This window comes from Rhinolophus sinicus, linkage group LG14, assembly GCF_036562045.2.
Source record: "Rhinolophus sinicus isolate RSC01 linkage group LG14, ASM3656204v1, whole genome shotgun sequence".
In the NCBI taxonomy this organism is placed as follows: domain Eukaryota; kingdom Metazoa; phylum Chordata; class Mammalia; order Chiroptera; family Rhinolophidae; genus Rhinolophus; species Rhinolophus sinicus.
This window is the reverse complement of record NC_133763.1, coordinates 46,875,840-46,891,711: the sequence shown is the minus strand read 5'-3', so window position 1 is coordinate 46,891,711 and position 15,872 is coordinate 46,875,840. Positions and strand designations below refer to the sequence as shown.

Below are 15,872 nucleotides of genomic sequence, written 5' to 3'. Positions count from 1 at the left end.
ATTACCTTCATCAGATATATTTCATTACACCGTGGCTTGTTGCCACCTGAAAGGCAAGCGTAGTCATTAGCAGGTGGCTGTACTCCGAGCCTGCCCTCCCTTCTGGTTTTGGAGCAGGATTGCTGGAGTTGGCTCTGTTCTGTCTTGTTGCTCATCGTTTTTTCTCAGCCTTCCCCCTCTCCCCACTCCCCAGCAAGGTCCCCCCGGCATCTTCTAACTTCCCACTGCTGTGTTTCTCCAGCATGCTTGCTTTCGCTCACCCCCTTGCTCCCCTCTCTCAGCAAACATCGAACGAGCGCTTTCTGAAGCCCAGGCACCGTGCCCGGCTCTTGGGCTGCGGTGATGAGAACGTGCTGCTGGCAGGACTGTCTTATTCCTCGTTCTTCAAGGTGTCCCCAGCCCTTTGCCTCATGAGGCGACAGAGTGGGCCCATTCTGCATATTTGCAGATCGAACAGAAAAAGCTTGATCTCTATCTACCGTTGGGGAGCTCACAGACTAGGCTAGAAGAGAGACGTAAGGAAAACCAGCCTGCAGGTATATCCAGGTGCTCATGGAAGCACAGAGGGGGGTCGGCTAGCCCAGTGGGGTGGAAATGGGGGTGCAGACTATAGGATGAGTGGAGAGAAGGGTCCAAGGGGAGATGGCAGAAGGAGACAGGCAGACGGGATGGCTGAGCAGAGACCAGAGCTCAGGGAAACCTGCATGGGGGTTGAGGCTTGAGGGGGTGAGTCACGAGAAACGAGTCAGGACCCTTGTGGGAGGGCCTTTGTACTGGGGAAAAGGAATTTTTTTTTCTTTATAACTTGAAAGCAGTTGGTAGCCATTAAAGTTTTCAAGCAGGGAAATGATGTGGGCAGATTTGTGTGTTAGCTGCATCCCGCTCGCTGGAGGTGGTGTGTGTCAGGGGGAGATGCTGAGGGCCTAAGGGATGGGGGGGATGAGGCAAAGCAGAGACACACGGGGGCATGTTTGGGGTGAACTCAGCTCTCTGCTGCTTTCCTCACACCGAGCCATCCTGGGGAGGGCGTTCTTCCATGCCTGGTCCTTTAGGAACCAGGCTGGGAGCCAGGAGGTGCGGTTTGGGACGGGCCACGTTTGCAGGAGTATGTGGTGCCTCTGCTGATCGGCGCCCCTTTGCTTTGCAGTCACCAAGCTGCAGGTGAGCAAATCAAAGAGGACTCTCACCCTGGTGGAGAACAGGCCGATCCAGCTGAACTGCTCCGTCAAGTCTCAGACCAGCCAGAACTCCCACTTTGCCGTGCTCTGGTACGTCCACAAGCCCTCGGACGCCGACGGCAAGCTCATCCTCAAAACCACGCACAACTCCGCCTTCGAGTACGGCACCTACGCTGAGGAGGAGGGCCTGCGAGCCAGGCTGCAGTTTGAGAGGCACGTGTCCGGGGGCCTGTTCAGCCTCACTGTCCAGAGAGCTGAGGTCAGCGACAGCGGCAGCTACTACTGCCACGTGGAAGAATGGCTGCTGAGCCCCAACTATGCCTGGTACAAGCTGGCAGAGGAGGTTTCGGGGCGCACGGAAGTTACTGTGAAGCAGCCAGGTAAGGACCGTGCGGGCAGCCGTTCTGGGCCAGGGGGCTCTGTGGGGTCCACGTCCACAGACCCGCCTCGTGCACTGTGGACCCTCCCCCTTTGCCTGCAGCGGGTCCTGGTGCTGATGGCAGGCTTGGAAAAGCATCCTTGACCTGCCGTTGTGGACGGCATCTTCCCCAGGGAGAGGCCCGAGGGGCAGCTGTGCTTGGCACGATGTGGCAAGGCAGGATTCCTGGGAGCTCCTGGCTTGCCCTCTGGGTTTTCGATTTGCACCCTGGATCTCGGGTGGGTGCCAGCTCTGTACCCAGGGTTCCTGCCGAGAAGGCATTTTACGGTTGCCCTCATCTTCTTCCCCCTCCCCCAGCCCAGGAGCGAGCATATCCTGTCTCCAAACTGAATCACCAGTCAGTCCTTTCTCAGACCCTGTGGTCACAGCCCTCATTCTGCTCCCTGACAGATGGCGTCTGACCTCTGCCCAAACGCCTCCAGGGAGGGACAGCTCACTGCCTCCGCAGGCCTTGGTTCCACTTTTGGGCAGCCCCCAGTTGTTGAAAGTCCCCCTTCCCGTAATTTCCCTCTCAGAGTTTAGATCTGCCCCTGGAACAACCCAAGAGAAGTTGGGTCCTACTCCTTCACATACGGCCACGAGCTGCACAACAAGGTATCAGGCAACAACAGTCCGCATGTAGACAGTGGTCCCATAAGGTAATAACGGAGCGGAATTTCCTGGAAGAAGTGAAGGGTGTGTGGTTCAGGAGGAATTTCTTTTTCTCTGAGTGGAACAGTGTCTGTGGGGCTTGGCAGTGGAGGCCCTCTCACTCCCTGTGCCTCAGTTTTGAGTCTACAGGTGACATCCCAGTCAGTCAGCCCCTGAGCTGGTTCAGCACGACTGTCCCCCCCAGGGCTACTGACCCCTTCTTCCTTCTGATCCTGGGGCCCCCTCTCACCCCCTCCTGCCAGTCACTGCTATGGTGATCTACGACTTATGTATCCAGTTTCTCCTCGATACTTCCAACCAATCCAGTCCACATCCCTGTTCATGGAGCAGCACTGACAGCTTCGATGTTTTAGTTTTGACCCTGTTGGAAGGAAGCAGGGGAAGGGGCTTGTGGGTCAGTGTTTATAAAGTCTGCAGGAGCATGAAGTCCTGTCCTTCCCATCCACTCACCCCCACCCCCCTCACTGACTCGCCCAGAGCAACTTCCGGTCCTGCCAGCTCCGTTCATGTTAAGTGCCCTGCACAGGTGTACCACTGTGTATCTTTATACCGTATCTTTACTGTCCCTTTTCTACTGTGTTTCCCCGAAAATAAGACCTAGCCTGACCCTCAGCTCTAATGTGTCTTTTGGAGCAAAAAATAATATAAGACCCGTTATTATATTATATTATATTATATTATATTATATTATATTATATTATACCTGGTATTATATTATGGTAAAATAAGACTGGGTCTTATATTAATTTTTGCTCCAAAAGATGCATTAGAGCTGATGGTTCAGCTAGGTCTTATTTTTGGGGAAATACAGTATGTTCGGATATGTTTAGATACACAATTACTTACCGTTGTATTACAGTACTTAGTGCAGTAACATGTACAGGTTTGTAGCCTAAGGAGCAATGTACCCTACGGCCTGGGTGTGCAGGAAGCTGTACCGTCTAGGGGTGTGTAAGTGTACTCTGTGATTGCACAACGATGAAATCGCCTACGAGGCATTTCTCAGACGGATCCCTGTTGTTAAGTGACGCAAGACTCTCTGTGAAAGGAGCTCTGTGTGCCCCTGTCAGTGTCTCCTTCTTGTTAAAGAGCTCTAGTGTTTTGAACTTCTCACATCATGTGGCCTCAAGCCCCCTTCCATCCTTCATGCCTGCATGCCCCACAACTTGTTGTCACTGCCTGTCCTTGATGCGCCTTGGGGTGTTGTGTTGCCACCCAGAGTCCCATCTTCGTGCTTTTGCTTATGCTGCCTTCTCCACTTGGAATGCCCCTCTCCTATTGCTTCTCCCCCTGTCTTCACTCCATTTCCAAGACTTCACTGAACACCACCTCCAGGAAGCCTTCCCTGATGTCTCCCGTATCACCAAGCATTTCTGAACAAATACATAGTGCAATAATTGTTTGTTTGCATTTTTTTCTCCACTATCCTGTAAGCACTCCAAGGATAGGGCTGTCTCCTTGTATCTTCAGTCACTGGCATGGCACCCTTAAGAAACATTGGAGCATGTGGATCGTAGATATTCATTTATCTCCTTCTTTCTCAGATAGGCGTTCTTAGCTCATTTTAACTAAAATAGCTAGTTACGCTGTATCCCTTTTCCCCATTCCCTTCACAGCACATACCACCACCTGGCATTCTGTTTATTTACCTATGCATATACAAGTAACTATGAGCACTTATTTATACTTACAGAAGTTCACTGATTGTCAGTTATTATGTATCACTTGTGCATTACTTGTATATCTGTTGCCTGTTGTCCTCCGCCAGACTTGACGCTCCCTGAGTGACAGCACAGATGCTTTGTTTTCTTCACTATTTTTTCTGTTTCCTCAGCTTGTCTCCCAGGAGACCTGGACAACTATTTGTTCAGTAGAAAAACACAATCAGATACAGAAGTCCAGGTGTGGTCTGGCCCACACCAAATGCAATGGGCTTGTCCCCTTCCTTTCCATGAGGATACGGTGTTTCTAAAACTGCCCCCCCCCCCCCCCCAGGGATTCTCATGGGCCTCCCAGTGACATTTTGCGCTAACCCTTTCTCTGGTGCATTAAAAGGAAGCTCTGGTCTCAATGCATCCTGTTGGTATTTCCAGTGACCCATGTTCTGCCTTCAGGCCAGTCCCAGGGGCTTTTGAAAACTTTTGAAGGTTGCCGTTCGGCTCCCAGATGCTCTGTTAGGTTTCTGTTCTTCCTGTGTCTTTTCAGTTCTGATCACGTTCTCAGTCTGAGTTCCTCTTAGTCACCGTCCATCCTTTCCCTTTCTCATTTGTTCCGAAACTGGGAGAGTCTTGGTAGATCCTAAATTTATCCATGGATTTTCCCCATCTGAGGCTACAGACGTAGACCACACTCCCACTCTAACTGGGGCGGTGCAAAAGGGCTGCAAGGATTCGTGTCAAAACACACTGAGTGAACTCTGTTTATGGGGACTATTAACACAATACACAGAAAACTCACAGGACGCTGATTAAACCAACACATGGCCCCCTTTCCTTTGAGGTTTTGGGTTTATGTAGGTTTTTTAATTTGTTTTTCCCTACTTTTAGTTCTTCCCCCCGACCCCCACCTTTTTTTTTTTTTTTTTTTTTTTTTCTGTTGAAAAAGAATATACTTATAGAGCTTTCGGGAAATGCAAAAAAAGCACTCAGAAGAAACTAATCTTTCATCCCAGAGACAGTGTGTGTGTGTGTGTGTGTGTGTGTTGGGGAGACTGGTTATATAAAATTTCTGTTGTTTTTAAATTTTTCGCCTTTTAATTACAAAAGTAACCACATGCATTGTAAAATATTCAGACAGTTTTGAAGTGTAAAAAGTAAAAACTGAAAGTGCAAGGCCCTCCCCCTTCTCACATATCACTTGGGGTGCCCTTTCCAAGGTGCTTCTGTGCTTTCACAAGTTTCATAGCTTTCTGATGCCTCTGGTCCAGACAGGCTCCTTAGGGCCCTTTATAAAATTACGTGCACGCCGTCAGGGCTTACTGTTGTTAATGAGACTCCTGACTGGCTGGGTTTGTAAGCCAGTGGTTCCAGCTTATCAATCTTTTCTTTACTGATGTCAGGTCAGTTCTCTGCCCATCTCCAGAGGGAACCCACGTGGATTTTCTGTGGGTTTTTTTTTGTGTGTTTTTTTTTTGTAGAGAAAATGACTGCTGTTCTTAGGGCCAACTTGTGACCGTGATAAACTGGGTTTTCTCGGCAGTTCTTTTGTGGTTGACTGCCCAGCATATTCCCTGCCTGTGGTCAGTTTTAAAAATGTACTTCCTCTGGCTTGGAGAGGGGTTCTCACCATGCCCTCCTGCCCCTTCTCAGCCACCCGGTGCTCCGGTCAGCCATATGCTTTGTAGTCTGCTGTCATTTGGACGTGCAGTTATCCACACACGTCACCCAGGACAAGAGGACGTGCTTGTCCTCTGCTAAAGCATCGAGATTGGAGGGTTATAAATTGGGCGACAGCTGTTCCTATAACACTGAACTCCTTGTACCTCAGGCACTCGGACACGTGCTCAGGGAGCTGAGAGAATGTAGGGTGCCACCCTGCAGCAATGTTTCCGCTAGTTGAGGGCGCTGCCATCTTTCTGCATTGGAAAGGCACCCATTCACCTGTGCTTGGAAAGGGTGTGTGCAAGGGGCTTGTTGTCTTCTCGTGGCTGATGTCTCTTTCCCTGCCCTCCCAGACAGCCGCCTGAAGCTCAGCCAAGTGCAGGGAAACCTGTCGGTTCTGGAGACGCAGCAGGTGCAGCTGGAGTGCGTCGTCTTGAACCGCACGAGCGCGGCCTCCCAGCTCATGGTGGAGTGGTTCGTGTGGAAGCCCAACCATCCCGAGCGGGAGACGGTGGCCCGCCTGAGCCGCGAGGCTACCTTCCACTATGGAGAGCAGGCGGCCAAAAACAACCTGAAGGGGCGGCTGCATTTGGAGAGCCCTTCCTCGGGGGTATACCGGCTCTTCATCCAGAACGTGGCCGTACAGGACAGCGGGACCTACAGCTGCCACGTGGAGGAATGGCTGCCCAGCCCCAGTGGCGTGTGGTATAAACGGGCAGAGGACACTGCTGGGCAGACAGCTGTGACAGTCATGCGACCAGGTAAGGGTGAAGGTTGCCAGGCCTCCTTCCCCTTTGCTGTTTCCCCTGCGTCTGTAATATTTTATGCAGTGCATAAGATTAGTTTGTTAATCAGTAACTTATCTGCAGTTAAATATATGCACATTTACGGTTGCATTTGCATTCAGTATTGGCTCACATTTTTTTCCCCCTGGCAAATGGAAAAGTACACACATCTGGCCCTGGCCTGAGGTGATTCTGTGTCTTAACTAGAATAACATTTGTCAATGAATTATTCCAGGGCATAGAATATTTTCTTTTTAAAAAATACATTCCGGTTTGGACACGTGGTGGAGGTGCAGAAATCTGAAAACAGTAGCCATGTCGTGTAAAAAATTCAGCTATAGATTTTCAGTGGGGGAAAAAAATCAATTTGCATTCTTTAAGCAGAAAAAGGTGAAGTATATGCAGCCTTTCTAACAGTTTTATTGCTACTAATGAGTCTTCCAGGTGGCTCTGTGCTTTTCTTGTCTCTATTGTTTGTTTCTAAGGTACCTAAAGGCACATAATTACCAGGTATAATTCTTGTTAACACATTTAAACCCATAATTAAAGCAGAGTGGTACAGGACTCCTATGTCCTCTGCCACACCGCACCATCATGCATGCATATCGGAGCGGAAAGTCGGTGGTTCCTCTAAGGACACGGAGGAATGCGACAACCTTACAATAGCGATGCCATCACAGGCGACAGGAATTTTCCAGCTCCATTGTGGATCTTACGAGACCACGGTCACATGCAATCCGCCCGTGGACCAAAGCTTCGTTATGTGGTGTGTGACCACATGTAAATTGATCATGCTACGTAGTTACAAAACATTTGGAAAGCAGAAAAGTACAGTTTTGCAAAGAAAAATTACCTATCACCTCCCCACCTACATAGCTTCGTAGCCACTCTGCTTTTCTCTAAATCAGGATCACACTGTTTTATGCGATGTGTTTCCCGCTCCACGTGCTTCTGTAAGCGTTTTCCCATGTCACTGAAAACATTTTTAGTGGTTGCGTAACCCTCATTGTGTGGCTAGACTTCAGCAGTTCTCTTCTGAGGTATAATAAGTTGGACGTATAGCAGACTTTGAATAATTTAGCTCCCAAGAGTTACGTGAAGTATCGTCTAGCATTGCTTAGGGTGAAGCATGAATCTACACGCAGTGAGATTGTAGCTGATTAATTTCATCACTGTGTTTGGCTCACACGAGTGGGGAAGAGAGAAAACCACATGCGTCAGACCCAGACCCCGACAGTGGTCAAGGTTACAGCATGGAAACAGAGAACATAACATAGAGGCGGGGCGCAGATGAACTTCTCTCATGTGGTTTGCACCTAGAAAAGGAAAGTGTTCAAGTCTTGAGCAGGGAGATGGCTGGCGTATTCTAGAAGGAGTCAGACGTGAGGCGCCATATTGGTAGAGAGGCGTAGTGAGGGCAGGGGGCTTGAATGAAGGTGCAACTTAATTTTATTCGAAAACCTTGTGTCAAGTTACTAATGCACACAAGGAGTCTCAAGGGGCCAGGAAGAGTTGTAAGCAGTTGGACAGGAAGAAAGCAAAGGGAGAATAGATGGGGCACAGGCACTTCTGGGGAACTAAATGACCTCTGGTGTCTGACTTGCCTGCTTCAATGGGTCCATTGCATGACATTACCCGGGGCCACCTCCTTTGACACATTTGCTGGTCTCGGGTCACTTTAGGGAAACTGTGCTCGCCTCTGGAGGAAAAAGCACCATAAATAGCCCCTCGCGCTGCAGCATTTCTCTCTATGGCTTTGGGGTTACATCTCAGCCGTGCTCTCAGGAAGGATAATCCAGTGAGCGAGGGAGTTTGAGTGGCCTGGAGACTGATTTCATATTCTCCATTCTGCTGCTCTCTGCCCCTTAGCACATTCTATCCCCCGTGAGGGCTGGGGGACACATCGTGCCCTCCACCTGCAGCCAGCTCCTAAGCCCCGGTGTGCCAGCGGTGCACACTGAGATTCCAGAGGGGCTTGGCAGAGCTCCACAAAAGCGATGGGGACCCCAGCTCTGTGCTCACCTATGAGCAACATTAATCCAAGGCATTGGAAAGCCCCGGACAGTCCTGGGAAACGCTTTGATGTGGCCTTCATCCAAGTAGAATCTGACTTGGTATCTCTGTTTTTGTCGATGATATATTGGCATCTTTCATGAGTGTTTCATATACAGAGCCAAAGGAATGCCTTTTAGGAGCTAGGGAGTGAAGGGTTTATGTAGAACCTACCCCAGTGAGCCATTAAAAATTAAAAAAAAAATGAACAGATTACTAGGGCCTGTCTGGTGGTGTCCTGAGGTGTGACTCACCTACCTGACGGTGTCCTGAGGTGTGACTCACCTGCTCGGGCATCTGTCTGAGGCTAGTCTGTGTCTCCCCCCTCAGTGGGTGGGAAGGGAGTGTCCCTGCTCAGGACGAGCACTCTTCTAGGTCTGGTGTCTGTTGTTTTGGCTTCAATCCGTGGAGAATATTTACCTCTTGTATTCATTGTGAGGTAGGCAACCATCTACGTGGACACAGTTTAAATGCAAAAGCTGCTGAAAGGGTGACTTCATTTCTCAAAGCTGCTGTAACAAATTAGCACATGTTTGGTAGCTTACAACCACAGAAATTTTACTCTCTCACGGTTCTGGAGGTTGGATGTGTGAAATCAAGGTGTCCTCAGGGCCACCCCCCCATCCCCCACCCACACTTCTGGGGAAGAAGCTTTTCTGCCCCTTCCAGCTTCACGTGGCTCCAGGTGGTCCCTGGCTTGTGGCTGCACCACTCGTCTCTGCCTCTGTCTTCACATGTCCTGCTCTGTGTGTCTCCGTGTCCTTTTCTCATAAGGACGCCAGTCATTGGATTTAGGGCGCCTCTTAGCTATATCTACCCAGACCCTGTTTCCAGTTAAGGTCACACTCTGAGGTTCCAGGTAGACGTGAATTTTTTTTTGGGGGGGAGGGGAACATTATTCAACCACCACAGGCGGTTACAGGAAAAACAAGTGTCCCTCCCTCCCCAGATTCCCATAAGCAGCCATGTTACCAGTTCCTGGTGGATTCTTCCATGCAAATATAAGCAGCTATGCATGTCAGAATAAAGCATGTTTTCCTCTGCGTACAGCGATATGTAGGGTGCACTGTTCTGTACGTTAATTATTTTTCTTCCGTTTCCTTCCACATGTCTGCACGGAGCAGCACCTCATGTCTCCCAGCAGGGGCATGTGGTATCCTACTGTGTGGGTGTTACAATAACATGTTCAGTGATGGACATTGAGGTTGTTTGGAGCAAAGACATTAAACCAGCCTCTTCTCCCTCCTTTGTCCCTCGTCCCCCCAGATGCCACCCTGCAAGTGGACACGGTGGTCCCCAATGCCACGGTGTCCGAGAAGGCTGCTTTCCAGCTGGACTGTAGCATCGTGTCTCGCTCGAGCCAGGATTCCCGCTTTGCGGTGGCCTGGTATTCACTGAGGACTAAAGCTGGAGGGAAAAGAGGCAGCCCTGGCCTGGAAGAACAGGAGGACGAGGAGGAGAAGGACGAGGAAGAGGAGGAAGAAGGGGGAGAGGACCCTACCGAGCGGACGGCCCTGCTGAGCGTGGGCCCGGACGCTGTGTTTGGCCCAGAAGGCAGCCCCTGGGAGGGTCGGCTTCGCTTCCAGAGGCTCTCACCACTGCTGTACCGGCTCACGGTGCTGCAGGCACATCCCCGGGACACCGGCAACTACTCGTGCCGTGTGGAAGAGTGGCTGCCCAGCCCTCAGAAGGAGTGGTACCGGCTGACGGAAGAGGAATCGGCCCCCATCGGCATCCATGTTCTGGACACAAGTGAGTTTCCCCAATTTACGGGGGGAGGATGTCTCAGTTGATCCCAACTGTGTCTGGAGGATAAAAATCACAGCTGGATTATGTATCAATAAGCAGTGTTCTTACCTGTCATGGGCATTTAGAATCGGACATACCAGTGCATATTGACCCTTGATTGCCCATGTGAAAAAATAGGGATAGGAATTAAAGTGATCACATACCACCTAATTTTTTTTTTTTTAATTTTTACTAGGGAATATTTGGGAACAGTGTTTTTCCAGGACCCATCAGCTCCAAGTCAAGCCATTGTTTCCAATCTAGTTGTGGAGGGCGCAGCTCACTGGCCCACGTGGGCATCGAACCAGCGACCATGGTGTTATGAGCGCTGCACTCTAACCACTGAGCAAGCCGGCTGCCCCATACCATCTAATCTTTATAATAAACTTATGCCGCACCAGAGTTTCTGTTAGTAAGAGTTCCTTATACAAGTATATTGTTAGATGTTACTTTGTTACACTTTAGAAGAGCAAACCTAGTCTCTCTTTCTCTAATTAGCAAGTGTTTCAGACTCATAAGGGAAAGGAAAAAAAAAAAAAATGAAGCCAGCGTACCTCACTGTCATGCTTTCTTTTTCTCAAGTTCCTAGGTCATTTTATTTTGCAGGGAGACCTGGAGGTCCAGGTAGATTCTCAGGGTTAGTTGGAAAGAACAGCCTAGAAGGCAATGACGTTACAATGCACCTGGGAAGAGCTTAGCTGCGGCCCTGCTTGCCATTAGCTGTTGCTACAGAAAGGTCCAGAACTCAGGGTTTTCATCGTACTGAGGGACTCTATGAGCAGGGACTGGAGGGAATTATTTGTTCAAATACGGCACTCTTGGGCCGCCAGTTAGCTCAGTTGGTTAGAGCACCGTGCTCTTAACAACCAGGTTGCCGGTTCGATCCCCACTTGGGCCACTGTGAACTGCGCCCTCCACAACTAGATTGAAACAACTACTTGACTTGGAGCTGATGGGTCCTGGAAAAACACACTTAAAATAAGAAAAAGTTAAAAGAAAACCGCACACACAAAAAAACCCCATGGCACTCTTGGTTGGCTATCTATCCAAATGTGGAATATATCAGACTGCAGAAGGTGTTTGTTAGAATAGAACGCAGCCTATCATGCAGAAAAAAAAAAAAAAAAATGCTCGAAATTTTATCTTCTTTTCAGCCAAAACATTTTACCAGATAAATTGGATTTTGAGTTTTGTCAAAGCTTTTTCTTTTCTTGGATTACCTCCTGTTTGTTAGATAGAATCATACAAAATTGAGGTTTTGTAGGTCAACAGTGGTTGACAATCCACAATTTCGTGTACTTTGGAAATTTAATAAGTGGAAGTGGATGTTAAATTTTCTTAATAATACCAATGAGCAATAGCTATGCAGTAGAAAGAAGAAACAAACCTAAATCATACTCAGAGCCTATAACACTTTCCTTAAAAACCCACTGTCCAGAAAAGTATAAGGGAAGGTGTTCAGACCACATTTTATCTGCCCACCGTGGACATCCATGTTTATTAAGCTGCGTAGAACAAAAAGATATTCAGCAACCTTTTTGTACAGAGAAAATGTCGGCTCCCAGGGGCTGGGCTGCTGCCGGGGTCTCCTAAGTCACAGAGCTGTCCTCAACTGGGTCGGGGCGCAGGGTTCATCTCCTCCCCACGCAAGAGTAACCAACACTGCATTCCGTGCAGCCGCAGACACACTGTGGACATTTGTAAATGGTCCATAATGACATCTTAATTGATACTGTTAGTGACGTGAGCGTCATTTCTAGTAAAACTGCTCTCAGAAGCCAGCGGGGAAAGAACGGGTTATATTCCCAGAGAAGGAGGTTTGGAGTAGACCTAAGTGGAGAGGGACGTGTACAAAATAACTGGGTAGGAGGTGCGGGCTGAGCTGCAGTTCGCTTCCTCACCAGCCTAGATGCAGTTCAGTTCACAGTCGATAAACTACAGTTTATTGTATGGCTTTCCGAGCAGTAATGCTGGCTCACCGTGGGAAATGGAAGCATTGCTTTGTTTGAACTGGCAGCTGTGAATTGGAAGAAGTACCGTTGTGAGCAGGAGAACACAAGGGTCGTCTCCCCACCATGAGTCAATGAAAGACAGGGTGGGTGCAGGAGTGCCATGCGGGTGCTCCCCTGAGGTGGGCGGGGTCCTCAGGAGCCAGTCCAGGTTCTCAGCCCTCATCGCCTTGTCTCCCTCGTGGCCCTTTTCAGGTTCCACCCTGCAGTCCGTCATCTGCTCCAACGACGCGCTCTTCTATTTCGTCTTCTTCTACCCGTTCCCCATCTTCGGCATCCTTATCATCACCATCCTGCTGGTGCGTTTCAAGAGCCGGAATTCCAGCAAAAACTCCGATGGGAAGAACGGGGTGCCCCTGCTGTGGATCAAAGAACCACACCTCAACTACTCCCCCACGTGCTTGGAGCCCCCTGTGCTTAGCATCCACCCAGGAGCCATAGACTGAGGGGGCCCCAGGGGATGTCAGCCGCGGAGGAGCTGAGGTACCTGACTGCCCCTCGCTCTGATCGGACAGCGGACAACCCCCCAACTGTGGAGTGCTCGCACAGAAAACTGTCAGACTGGAGACGTGTTCCCAGTCCCCGACCAGGTGCAGAGACGGACTGCTTCGTGGCGGCAGTCTGGGTTGGGTAGCTGTTTTCCAGCAGATGTCGTCACCCTGCGGAATTAGGTTTCTTGTTTTTGGTTTTTGGTAACGTAGTGAGTGAGTAGCTCCAGGTGCCACATCTAACTCACTGATTTATATAGTATTCTCAGATAGATAGATGAGGGGTTCTCGTTCTTTGTAATGGACTCTTCTTAAATCGCTTTGGTTTATCCTTTTTGGATTCCGTAATGCCATGGCTGAATTTCTCTTACGTACAGCTGATGGCAAAAGGATGGATGAACCTTAGAGTGCAGAGGAATCTCTTCCAAGACCTTTTTTTAAAAAACAAACAAAAAACAAAAACACTTGAAAACACCACCCGTGGATCAAAATATACCCATTTTTTGTACTTTCTTAACAAGACTTGAAAATTATGTCTAGTGTGGGCCCAAATAGTATCTTATCTTTTTCCTCAGCTGGAGTTGTTGGAACTGCTTTGTAGTCAAGATGAAAGCAGTGACTTTCGCTCCAAAGAACTGTGTATGTACAAGAGAAATCCCGTGTAACCCCATTAGGAGTAGACCGTGCCCAGCCAGCCTATCTGTCAGGGAGGCAAAAATAGGCTTCCTCCCAACCTTGCCAAAAACATAAGAAAACTTTGTTGGAGAACACGTCAGAAGCTCCACGACAACGCATGCTTTACCAGCTAAAGTGGGCAGAGGGCTGCTGGGTGCAGCTACTGACTTTCAGATTGATGAAGCCAGTGGTTAGTGAAGGAAGGAAGGAAAGCGACCTGTCGGCTTTATCTGTCCTGCAAGGGCCGCCCCTAACTGGTAACTGAGCAGGTGCGCGTCTATTTTAAGGTGCTTTGCCAAACTCTTATGGGAGAGTGGCCCGTGAGCCTGGGAAAGGGACAGCGTTGAGCTGAACACATGGGACCCAAGCAGCCACCATATACACCCACTGAGGGCACTGGGGCTGGCTGGCAGCGAAGTTCCTTGAAGAGTGGGACTGTCAGCAGTGGGAGGGGGTTCTCTAGAGCCTGATGTTGGAGTGCGGGCAGGAATCACTGCCTCCCTAGGTTTTTCTTCTTCCTTTCAATTAGGTTTTCCTCAAAGATATTGATGTTTTCCCTCCTGCCCATTTCTCTCTCCCTGCTTCTCACTGAGGAAGACCATCCAGGGGGACTTCCCAACGCAACCCTTGGTAATCCTTTCTGAACCTGTCACATGCCTTTGTCTGTGGGTTTTTTGTACCTTTCCCTTTCTTAGGTCTTGTTTGTGGTTTTAGGTGACCTGATGGCTCATTGTTCTGGAGGCTTTTATTTAAATGGCCCTTGAAGGGCCATAAAATGGGCCAGAAGCTTGGTTCCTCTGGAGCAGAATCTTTGGTTGCAAGTATTTCCTTTGGCTCACTCCACAAAGATGTTTTTATGCCCTCGCTTTCCCGTAGTTTGCTGGCCAAGAGTGCCATCTCCCTTCCTCTGTGAACTTGAATCTTGAATCCCAAGGGAGTTCCCAGTTTGGAAAAAGCCACCAGGGATTTTGGCACTAAGTCTAACCAGAGAAGTGACTGTGAAACCCTGTTCTGAGATTGAATAGACTCCAGGGGAGGCGGTGGGATTCCCCGGGCCATGTGGGCACCGATCCTTATCAGGGTCTTGGGGGTCCAGGTGCTTTTGGGTGCTCAGCAGACGCCTTGTGGTATCAGAGATGAGGGGAAGCAAGGTGACTGCTCAGCCGTCTGCCTACAAGCTCACATGGACCTGCCTTTTCCTCCCAGGTACACCAGGACTGTCCTAGGAGGCAGTGTAGGCAGCACCACCTTAATCCCGCTGCACGAATGCTTTAGAGGTGCAGAACCGGCTCAGTGAAGAAGAAGGAAGGCAGTCTTCTGCCTCATTTCTCTATTTCAGGGGTGTGAGCTTTCAGTGGGAAATTGGTGACCCCTAAATGGACTGAGTCCGTGACGGAAGATGGCTTACTGTTCCTCTCTCTGAATGGAAAGATGCCAGCGGGCTGTCTGGGACTGGGCCGTGTACCTAAGATTTGAGTTTGAATTGGTTCACAGCTGTAGAAAAGTGGGCGCTGCACATTATTAAATAGGTGAAGCAGTTGTGGGCAATTTGAAAGGAAAAAAAAAAAAAAACCCGAAGCCAGTATTTTAATAATTTTTTTTTTTCCTGTGTATTTTCTATTGGGCTGGGGGATACAGTCAAAGGGTGAGTTTTTCTAGCTTTCTATGAAAATCCCCAGGACCTTCTTTCTTTGGCCATTTCTATGGAAATGTGGTGTCAGATGAGTGGTAATGGTGCCCTCCAGTGGCTGGGAGACCTCATTGCACATAGCGGACTGGAGCCGTCAGTCCTCCGACCAGGAGAGACAGACTTTCTTCTCAACGATGATGAAACCTACAGTGGGCTAAGCCCATCCCAGGATACGGATATGACCTCACCCTCTCTCACCAGGGTTTTTCTGTAGCAAGTTTTCATATTCTTGTCAAACAGTGGTTTCTCTGCGTTAATTGTTGAAGAAAAAAAAAAAGGTGGGATAAGAAAACTACCCGTGCATGGTGTAGAGAGCTGTTGATTTTTTCGCTTGTTTTTTTTTTTTTTTAAAGGAAAACGATTTGTAAGATGTTGCACTAAAATGTTTTATATACACTTCAGACACCTGTAGTAAATTATGTTGAAAATACGACTGTTTATATTTCCTGGCGTCCACTGCCCTTTCTCCTCACGTAATCAGCAGACACTCTCCTCCATCACCCTGTGTCCTGAACGTCTAGAGTGAGTCCTGCCCCTGACGTTGACCTGCTCGGCTCAAGGTTCATGGATTGCAGCCTTTATCATCATGCCCCACCCCCAGCCTAACTGGTGCCTTTGTACAAATGGTAACAAAACAGTCCTTTCTCGAGACACCCTGCTGTCATCTGCTGACACACAGGGCTGTCCTGCCCCTTCAGTTGTGCAACACACAATGCACCTGGAGGCCTGCTAGGCCGGTGCAGAATGTAGAGCTTATAACCTCTTCTTTTTGCGGGGGAAAGACAGGTGGGCAGAAT

The 15,872-nt window shown here is 49.1% G+C and overlaps 1 protein-coding gene across 4 annotated transcripts in view; it reads left to right on the top strand.

Moving 5' to 3' along the window:
- Positions 1 to 15,505, top strand: part of IGSF3 (immunoglobulin superfamily member 3) — an 88,549-nt gene extending 73,044 nt beyond the window's left edge. For all 4 annotated transcript variants that reach the window (XM_074318415.1, XM_074318414.1, XM_074318413.1 and 1 more), the window contains 4 exons: positions 1,148 to 1,558; positions 5,942 to 6,349; positions 9,692 to 10,177; positions 12,418 to 15,505. In XM_074318415.1, coding sequence (XP_074174516.1) covers positions 1,148 to 1,558; positions 5,942 to 6,349; positions 9,692 to 10,177; positions 12,418 to 12,668 — 1,556 coding nt within the window. In that variant the 3' untranslated portion in view covers positions 12,669 to 15,505. The remainder of the gene's footprint in view (positions 1 to 1,147; positions 1,559 to 5,941; positions 6,350 to 9,691; positions 10,178 to 12,417) is intronic.
- Positions 15,506 to 15,872: the final 367 nt, after the last annotated feature.